Genomic DNA, 10947 nt, shown 5'->3' on the forward strand with positions numbered 1-10947 from the left:
CACCCAGGCACCCCTCAGCAATGTTTTATAGTAAAAGTCTTTTACATCCTTGGTTAATTTCAAAGTATTTAATCCTTTGTTTGTTTTACAGGTTTCATTTTAAAATAGGTTTGAATTCGCAACAGATCTTACACACAATGATTTCAATAAATCAGGCACTCCAGAAAACAATGTAGAGGTATGACAGTTATGTAATGACTTCTTAATAGTACAATAGTACAATAAGCGATAAAGACCTTTTTCAAATAGGGAAATAAATGAATCTTTCTATAGTATTAACCCCTAAAATCTATTCTCCTTTATAGACAATAATATTATGGTCAGTCTCATATACTTTTACTTTATAAAAATATTCCAGAGGAAGAAATTCTGGAGATTTTCCCAGATATGCACAGCTACATTTTTCTGTAGTGCTTACAACATCTGCAAAGTATGGCACACCTGGATTCAGATTCTTATGATCAAGGGGCTTCTTAATTGCCTCCATATACTCTTTGAGGTCAGTTAAAATCATAACCATGCCTGTAACAGGATCATTCGCTCCATGTACTATCACCGTAATTTTATAATTGTGCCTATGGTCATTGGGATTGTTCCATTTCTCAAACAATTTTAAGTTTTCTTGGTTACTCAGAGATTTACTGTTAAGCTGGTGGGTCATGCTAAAGGAGATGTTGGAGACCTTCTGGCAACCAACCATACCTCCTGCTCTTGTCCCCTCACCACTAGTATTTTGTTTAGTTATTTAAAGATTTTACTGACTTATTTGAGAGAGAGAAATCATAAGCAACGGGAAGGACAGAAGGAGAGGGAGAAGCAGACTCCTTGCTGATCAGGGAGCCCCACATGAGCCTCAAGATCAATCTCAGGACCTTGGGATCATGACCTGGGCTGAAGACAGATGCTTGACTAACTGAGCCATCCAGGAGCCCCTATTCTTTCTTTCTTTTTTTTTTCTTAAACTTCAGAAATTATTGTTTTTTAGACTTTAAAAAAATTTTTTATTTAATCTCTATACTCAAGGTGGGCCTGGAACTCACAAGCCTGAGATTAAGAGTAACATGCTCTACTGATTGAGCCAGCCAGGTGCCCCTGGAAAGGAAAAACTTCCACTTTTTTTTTTTTTTTTAAGTAATCTTAAGTTTGAGCCCAGTGTGGGGCTCAAACCTAAGACTCTGAGATCAAGATTCACATCTTCTACCAACTGAACCAGCCAGGAACCCCAGTATCTTGCTGTTTTTGATGCTATTATAAATGGATTGCTTTCTTAATTTCTTGTCCATATTGTTCATTGTTTATTATATAGAAATGCAGCTAGTTTTTGCATGTTGCCTTTATATCCTGCGATTTTGCTGAATTTGATTTTCCTAGTAATTTTTTCAGTGGGTGGAATCTGTAGTGTTTTTGATATGTAAGATCATATCATCTTGCTTTTACTTCTTCATTTCCAATTTGGGTGACTTTTATTTCTTTCTTGCCTAATTTCTGTGGCTTGAAGCGGTGAAAGTGGGCCTTCTGGCTTTGTTTCTGATCTTAGAAGAAAAGCTTTCAGTTTTTTACCATTGAGTATGATGTTTGCTATGGGTTTTTCATATATGGCTTTTATTATGTTTTGTTATCTTGGGGTAGTTTACTTCCATTCTTAGTTTGTTTTATTTATTTATTTATTTTCATCTTGAAAGGGTGCTGAATTTTACCAGATGCTTTTTGTGTATCAATTGAGATGACCATGGGGTTTTCCCATCATTCTGTTGCTGTAGTGTGTTTATACTGATCAATTTTTTTAAAAAACTTTGTCAACCTTTTTTTTTTTTTTAAGATTTTTTTAAACTGTATTTATTTGTCAGAGAGAGAAGGAGAGTGGCAAGCAGAGGGAGAATCAAGCTCCCTGCTGAGCATGGAGCCTGATGTGGGACTCAATCCCAGAACCCTGGGATCGTGACCTGAGTTGAAGGCAGATGCTTAACTGACTGAGCCACCCAGGCATCCCTATATGTTTCATGTTTCATGTTGAATTCTCCTTGCATTCCAGGAATAAATTCCACTTGGTCATGGTATATAATCTTTCTAATATACTCGTGAATACAGTTTACTGGTATTTTGTTAAGGAGTTTTGCATCAACATACATAAAAGATATTGGTCTGTAGTTTTCTTTCCTTATAGTGTCCTTGACTCTGTAATTAGAGTAATGCTGGCTTCATAAAATGAGTTAGGAAGTGTTCCTGCCTCTTCAGTTTTTTGCAACAGAAGGATTGGTGTTAGTTCATCAATGGTGTTAGCTAATTCAATGTATAGTAGAGTTCACCAGTGCATTCATCTCATCCAGAGTTGTTCTTTGTCAGGAGATTTTTGATTATTGATTCTGTCTTTTAATCTATCATTTTGTTTTTCTATCTTTGTGATTTAATCTTGGTAGATTTTATGTTTCTAAGAATTTCTTCATTTCATCTAAGTTATCCAGTTTATTGATGTACAACTATTCATAATACTCTAATCCTTTTTATTTCTGTAGAATCAGTAGTAATGAATAGAGATTCCTACTATTTGGAGGACAGAGTCCTTATTGGCCATCCTGTCTCCCACAACTTGTGCAAGCTGCTCTAGGAGCACGTGCATGCCATGGAACAGAACCATGGGGAATGGGTAGCTGCTGCAGTGCTAAGAGCTGAAATTCGCTGAAGTTAACTGCAATTTACAGTCCCAACCTTTGCCTGGAAGTGGCAAGCCTTCATTAGACTCCAGAGTTCCAAAATAGTTATATCACAAAGATTCTGAGAGTGTAATTTTTATCTGGGTGGAGAGATGGATCCCTGGTGCTTCCTACAGTATCATCCACCACAAATCTTTCCCAACTGGAGCTTTTGACTTGCTGTTATCTAGACTGGTTGCTCTTTAGGCCTCCTGCATAGCTGATATCTTAACTCATTCATCTCTCTCATTATGGGAGATTCTGGACAAATCTTTGTTAATTGGATCACATTTCCCAAGGTCCCATGTCTTCATCTTTCTTGGTTTACTCATCCAGTGGCCTTTTGAATGGAGATAACTGGGAGACCAATTTTTTAAAAAAAATTTTTTATTTATTTCTTATTTTTTTATAAACATATAATATATTTTTATCCCCAGGGGTACAGGTCTGTGAATCGCACTTCACAGCACTCTGGAAGACCAATTTTTGACATATGTTTGAAAATACCTTTATTCTCGGGATGCCTGTGTGGCTCAGGTGGTTAAGCTTTAATGTCTGCCTTTGGGAGACCTTAGGGCTCCTTGCTCAATGGGGAGCCTGCTTCTCCCTCTGCCTGCCACTCCCCCTGCTTGTGCTCTCTCTCTGACAAATAAATAAATAGAATCTTTAAAAAAATGCCTTATCTGAATCTATCTTTTAAAAAAATATTTTATAATTTTTTTTTCAGTGTTCCAAAATTCATTCTTTATGCACCACACCCAGTGCTCCATGCAATACGTGCCCTCCATAATACCCACCACCAGGCTCACCCAACTCCCTCCCCTCCAAAACCCTCAGTTTGTTTTGGTTGGATATATAATTCTTTATTACACATAATTTTTAAAAAGATTTTATTTATTTGTTTGACAGACAGAGATCACAAGTAGTCAGAGAGACAGGCAGAGAGAGAGGGGAAAGCAGGCTCCCTGCTGAGCAGAGAGCCTGATGTGGTACTCGATTCCAGGACCCTGGGACCATGACCTGAGCTGAAGGCAGAGGCTTAACCCACTGAGCCACCCAGGTGCCCCTATATTGCAAATACTTTATCTCATAATTTTGAAGACATTTCTTCCAGCTTCCAGTGTGCCTTTTGAGAGTGTGATCCAGTTTGATTCTTGATCCTTTGTGTGTAAATTCATTTTATTTCTGGAAGTTTTAAGAGCAGTCTCTCTGACTCAGTCCTGATATTTCCTGGTGATGTAGCTTAGAATAGGGCTATTTTTAGCTACTATTCTATGCTCTCATGGATTCTTTCAATGTGGAAATGTATTTTTCAGATTTGGAAAATTTTCAGTTTTCTCTGTTCTCTTGTTCTGAAACTCTTTTATTATGATGTTCGATCTCTTGGACTTTGCCTCTAACTTTCTTATCTTTTCTTTCTTTTCATACCTTTGTCTTTTTGATTCTACTTTCTGAGAGATATTTTAATTTTTATTGTCTAGTCATTCTAGAAATCGAGTTTTTCATTTCTACAACTGTTTTTAAAAAGTAAAAGAACTTTTTTTTTGTTTTCTGAAAGTTTCTTCTTTGCAACATTATCTTGTTGCTTTATTGATGCAAAATCTTATTTCTTTTGGAGAATTCTGATGATACATTGTAAAAAAAAGTAAAAAAAATGCTTGAATGATCTCTGTTTCCTTCAATTTCCTTTATCTCTCTTTGTTTTGTTTTTCTCTGAAAACGTGGTGTCTTTCTTTCCATGTGTATTGTCCTTGGCTGTGAATTAATATTTAACTGTGGTCCACTAAGAAGCTGATTGCATGTACAGGGATTGTTGAGTATGGACTTTATAATAGGCTGAGCTGATTTGATTATTTCATGGAGGATACACTCAAATATCAATATCTTTAGTTTCTTTTTTGTGTTTTTTGGTCAGATTCTGCAAATAAAGATCTCTCTTGCCAATGTTCTATGATCCAAGTCAGGGAAGAGGTTTGGGGTTTCAGCATTCAATCTCCTTCAGTAGGATATGGCTTCAGTTCTTCTTCAGTTTTGAACCCCTGACTTCAACTGTGCTTGGTGTCCCAGTCCAGAGGCTCTCTGTTTTCCCATTCCCTGAGGTGAAGGAGTGTCAGTCACTCAGCTGAGCAAAGTAGGGAAGCTCATTTAGGCCTTCTTTACCAAACTTTCAACATTCTTCCCAGTTTTAGCTACATCTTCATTTTCAATACAGAATTTCCTAAAGCTGCTGATTGCTGAGACCTGTGAAGATTTGGGTTTGTAATTTAGGTTTCTGCTTAGTTTTTCCCATAGACAACTTAGGATTCAGTCTTTATTTTGCAGAAATATCCATTCGTTCTTATGCTTTGCATCTCCCCAAATTTTGCTGCCATTAAAAAAAAAAGATTTTAAATTTTAGAGCAGTTTTAGATTCACAGCAAAATTGAGTGGAAAGTACAGCAATCTCTCTCCACTAATGCACAGCCTCTTCTATTATCAGCATTCCTCACTGGAGTGTTGCCTTGGTTACAATTGATGAACCTACATAGACATATCATTATCACCCCCAAGTCAATATCTTACCTTAGGGTCCACTGTTGATGTTGTACATTCTGTGGGTTTGGAAAAATATATAATGACATATATCTGCCATTGCAGTATCATAAGGGTAGTTTTGCTGCCCTAAAAATCCTTTCTGTTATGCTTATTCATTCCTTTCTTCTCCAACCCCTGCCATTATTTTTTTTCCCCAAGACTCCTTGTGCTTGTAAATTTATACTTTCCTTTAAGATAATACTTTTTTAAGAAAAACAATACCCTTTACAGTTTTGTTAGTGAGAATTTACAAAGAAGAGGTAAATGTGTGTGTTCAATCTGCCACATGATAACCAGCCTGAAAAAAATATTTTTAAAACAGAGCAATGCACATTTTATTTAGTTTCTCAAGTCTGATAAAAAAACAACAGATCAGTATTTTGTAGTCAAAAGTCAGTTTTCAAGAAATTTAATTTTTGCTGTATTAGAAACACAAGAATATTTTACCCTTTCCCATAAAAAAACACTTATAAGCCCTCAACACTTACAAAGCTTTAAAGTGATTATTTTGTTACAATATTTAATTTATAGGAAATCAAAGCCTGGAGATTAGGTGGCATTTTGGACCTATACTTTCTGTTCCTGGAAGAAATGAAACTCAAGCCCAGGTGTTTTGAGGGAGGAGTGATAGTGATGGAAAAGGAGTGGAGAGGGAGATTACGGGTTAGGAAGTGAATCAGTAAGATGCTGGCCAGAGGAAAAGTTGTCTCTTGGCTGAAGTATAACTGGTTTTGGTGTCATTTATTCTCCTTTTGGCTCCCTTTTCATCAGAGATCTAATGCTTCCCACATGTTTAATTTTTTCTCTTGAGGAAGAAAGCAGTTTGTATAACTCACACAGACTCTAATGATATGTGTTACTTCTCCTAGGAGTATTTACATTTTCAAAGAGGGTATGGGAAGAGGTGTCCTAGGATACTTAAATGATGAAATTTTAATATGTCTTAATTATTTAAGTAGGGTAATTATTTTGCAATAGTAGTTGTTTGCAGGTGCTCCTCAGTTTTTTTCTATTCTATTTTGTGAGACCACCCTGAACCCTCTGTGTATTCCACCCCCCCACCCCCAGAAGGGGAGATTTCTGAAAATCTTTCTCCTGGTTAGATATTTAGCTTAGTTTGAACTTCATTCAAACTGTTGTTGTTATAACTGTTTTGTTTTTCATGAAAAAAATTTTTTAAACTAGCAACATTTGGAATTCCATTACACAGTTCATGTAATCTCAAGTTTTCCCTTTCAATGCAATCGTAAAAACCAGGACTTAAAAAAGTAAATCAGAAATAATGCAACTGGAAAGGATATATCATTTTTTGCCTGTAAATTATTTATATGGTTATAAAACCCAAGGGTACAAATTAAGCAATGATAATTAATTAGAGTTTAGGAAAGACTGGATATCAATAAATACATAAAAATAAAGACTTTTACACTAACAATAATTAGTTATAAAAATATACTAATAAAATGATTGCCTTCGGGGCACCTGGGTGGCTCAGTGGGTTAAAGCCTCTGCCTTCAGCTCGGGTCATGATCTTAGGGTCCTGGGATGGAGCCCCTTGTCAGGCTCTCTGTTCAGCAGGAAGCCTGTTCCTCCCGCCCCACGCCTGTCTCTCTGCCTACTAGTGATCTCTGTCTGTCAAATAAAATCTTAAAAAAAATTTGCATTCATAATAAAAAATATGAATAACCTTAGCAAGAAACATGTCAAAAGCATATGAAGAAGGTACGTATAGTTGTATTTGATTGAAACTGAATTAGAATGAATATTATAAAGATATTAATTTTTCCTAATTTCACTTAAAGATTTAATACACTTTCAATTAAACACACTAACATTTATTTTTTTGAGCAGGACACTATTTTTCTAAAGTTTATATGGAAGAATAAACTGGTAAGATATGCAAGGAAGTTTTCATAAAAGTTATGTATAATTATCATAGTTGCCATATAATAGAATATATTATTAAATGATAGTAACTAAAAAAATGTGTTTTTGATCCAGAAATAGATCAGTGGAAAAGGTTAAGCAAGAAACAGACTTTAATGTATATCCAAACTTAATAGATGCTTAATAGGCATCATGAATATATAGTTTATAAGTATTCAATAACTAGCATTGGTTAGAAAAGTTTATGAATTTAATTTGGATTCTTACATTTTCTAAAGAAATTCAAGATGTACTGAAGAGTTAAGTTAAAACTGTCAAACTATAAAAAGTTAGAAGAATACATATAGAAATAGCTGACATCTGTATATAGAAGAACTTTCTAGGCTTAAATTGATAGATGAAATTACAAAGAAAAATTTGATAGGTTTTACTGGAAAAGAAAACCCTTTAAGAAAAATTAAAACCCTACAATAAAAAACTATTATAAAACTAGATAAAACAATTGGCTTATGGATATGTATATATGGCAAAGAGCTATTATTTTCACTATTTTAAAAAATAGGTATCAATAAGAAAAGCTACAATTCTGTTAAAATAAGCTGGCAAAGAAAAAGAACACTTACAAAGTGCTGGAAGAGACTGGATGAGAAGATATAACTGGAGAGAAAATGTTTAATCTTTCTAGTAGTCAGAAAAACATGAAATGAATTAAGAATTAAAAGGTATTATATTCTTGGGGCACCTGGGTGGCTTAGTCATTAATTGTCTGCCTTCAGCTTGGGTCATGATTCCAGAGTCCTGGGATCAAGCCCCACATTGGGCTCCCCTTCTTCCTGTCCCTCTGCCTGCTGCTTCCCCCTACTTGTGCTCTCTCTCTCTCTGTGTCAAGTAAATAAGTAAAAAAATCTTTAAAAAAGGTATTATATTCTTATTATAATTTTTTAAAATGATAATAATTGGTGCTAGTCTGAGGGCTTGTTACTATCTCTGGGAGTCTGAATTAGAACCTTATGCACCTTAGCCATATACAATGGGAGATTTAACAAAGAGGGCCTTTGAAACAATAATATGGCTTAAGGAAATCCAGCCTAAAGAAAAAAACTTATGACACCAAAAGCACAAGCAACAAAAGCAAAAATAAACAAGTGGGACAACATTAAAAAGCTTCTGCACAGTAAAGGAAACAATCAGCAGAGAGAACAGGTAACCTAAGAATGGGAGAAAATATTTACAATCCATGTAGATGATAAGGTGTTAATATCCAAAAAATTTAAGGAACTTTTATAGCACAAGATAAAAGACAACAGCAAATAACCCAATTAAAAAAATGGGCAAGGTGCTTGAACAGACATTTCTTCAAAGAAGACATACAGTTGGCCAACATGTATATGAAAAAATGCTCAACATCTCTAGTCATCAGGGAAATGAAAATGAAAACCACAATGAGATATAACCTCCCACCTGTCAAGATCGCTATTATAAGAAATCAAAAGATAATAAATGTGAGTCAGGATGTGAAGGAACTTGAATTTCTGTACAGTGCTGGTGGGAAATTAAACTGGTACAGCCACAATGGAAAACAGTATAGATAATACTGAAAAAATTAAAAGTAGAGCTATCATATGACCCAGCAATCCCACTTCTGGATAAATATCTGAAAGAATTGAAACCAGTTATTTTGAAGAGATACATGTACTTCCATGTTCAATGTAGCATTTTTCAAAATAGCCAAGAAAAAACTCAAATGTCTATTGATGGATGAATGGATAAAGAAAATGTGGTATTATATATACAATCCAGACTTAAAAAAGAACTTAAAAAAGAAGGAAATCTTCCCATATGTAACAACAGGGATGAACCTGGAGAACATTATGCTGAGTGAATTATAAGCCAGCTACAGAAGGTCAAATACTACATGATTCCACTTATATGATGTATCTAGAATAGTAAAATTGACAGAAACAGAGACTAGAATAGTGGTTGCTAGGATTGAGGGAAGGAGTAAATGTGGAGTTGCTGTTCAATGGGCCAGTCATGCAAGATGAGTTAAGTTCTAGAGATCTGCTGTACAACATTGTGCCTGTGGTGAATAGTACCGTATTATGCGCTTAAAAAATTTGTTAAGAAAAGGCATACTTGGGTTGAGTATACTTATCAATAAAAAAGTTAAAATCCAAATATAGATTTAAAAACTGATGCATAAATGCTTTTTGAACTGCAGTTTGTAGTGCTGAAAAACTAGAATCTACATAAATACCCCAAAATAGAAAAAAGATCATAAAACTCTGATATATCTATAAAATAAATATTACATAAAAATATTTGCATAGCATCTCTAATGTAAAAGTAGAATATAAATTTAAATGTGATAGTTTCATAACTATATAAAATGCATTTAAAATATAGAAGGAAGCACACTAGAATATTTATAACATTTGGCTTTGGATTGTGGGATTATGGATATCATTTATTCTTCTGTTTACTTTGATGCATTTTCTAGATTTTTCCCAAGGGACATTTGAAATTGTAAGAAATGTAAGAATGAACTGTAAGAATGATCGTGACCCTCTTTCTGTCCCCTTATGTAAATTTTAACTTATTTAGTTTCTCTGGCCTTTTTGGTAACATCCCACCTTTCTTTTTCTCCTTTATAATAAAAGTTATCTTTATTTATTTATAGATTTATTTATTTATTTATTTATTTATTTATTTGAGAGAGAGAGAGAGAAAGAGAGAATGGGGGAAAGGGGAGTGGGTGAGAGGTGGGGACAGAGAGAGAGAGAGAGAGAGAGGAAAGAGAATCTCAGGTAGACTCTGTTGAGTAAAGAGCCTGAGGCAGGGTTCTACCCCAGAACCCTGAGATCACAACCTGAGCCAAAACCAGGAGTTGGATGCTGAACCTACTGAGCTACCCCACTACCCCATAAAAGTTGCTTAAAAATGCTTTTGTTCATCTGGGTGACTCACATGTTTGGCATCCGACTCTTGATTTAAGCTGGGCTCATGGGTTGGGCCCTGCCATGGGCTCCACATTCAGCACAGAGTCTGCTTGTCCCTCCTCCTCTGCTCTGCCCCTGTTCATGTGTGCTTTCTCTCTCGCTCTCAAATAAATAAATAACATCTTTCTTTTAAATGTTGTTATTTATTTATTTGACAGAGAGAGAGAGGGAGAGAGATCACAAGTAGGAAGAGAGGCAGGCAGAGAGAGAGGGGGAAGCAGGTTCCCTGCCGAGCAGAGAGCCCAACATGGGGTTTGATCCCAGGACTCTGAGATCATGACCTGAGCCAAAGGCAGAGGCTTAACCCACTGAGTCACCCAGGCGCCCCAATAAATAACATCTTTAAAAAATGTTTTTACTCTCTCATTTCTTCATCAACTTCAGTTTTCTTTCCCTTTTTTCCCCTAGTCATTTACCCACCTTTTTGCTATGCTTTGTAATTCTGCATCTTTTCATCTTCTCTGTTATGTCCTATCTGGTCCTTTAAGGAATTTTTTTAAAAAAAGATTTTATTTATACTTTTGAGAGAGAGAGAGACAGAGAGAGAGCGAGCACAAGTAGGAGGAGGGACAGATGGAGAGGGAGAAGGAGACTCCCTGCTGACTGGGGAGCCTAATGTAACACTTATTGTGAGACTCAATCCCAGGACCCTGGGATCATGATCTGAGCTGAAGGCAGAAGCTTAACCAGCTAAGCCACGCAGGCGCCCTCTATCTGGTCCTTTACTTCCTTTCTTATAAAAGGAATATTTCTTCTGGAAGATTCCCATTTTATTGCCTCAAAAATGACTTTGTCTC

At 35.6% G+C, this 10947-nt stretch overlaps 1 protein-coding gene across 1 annotated transcript; it reads right to left on the bottom strand.

Moving 5' to 3' along the window:
- Positions 1-289: 289 nt before the first annotated feature.
- LOC123953887 (6-pyruvoyl tetrahydrobiopterin synthase-like) lies at positions 290-700 on the bottom strand. Its single transcript, XM_046024349.1, has one exon. It carries the CDS (start codon positions 698-700, stop codon positions 290-292), a length of 411 nt encoding a protein of 136 aa, XP_045880305.1.
- Between the last annotated feature and the right edge of the window lie 10247 nt (positions 701-10947).

Source organism: Meles meles, chromosome 12 (genome assembly GCF_922984935.1).
Source record: "Meles meles chromosome 12, mMelMel3.1 paternal haplotype, whole genome shotgun sequence".
NCBI classification, from domain to species: domain Eukaryota; kingdom Metazoa; phylum Chordata; class Mammalia; order Carnivora; family Mustelidae; genus Meles; species Meles meles.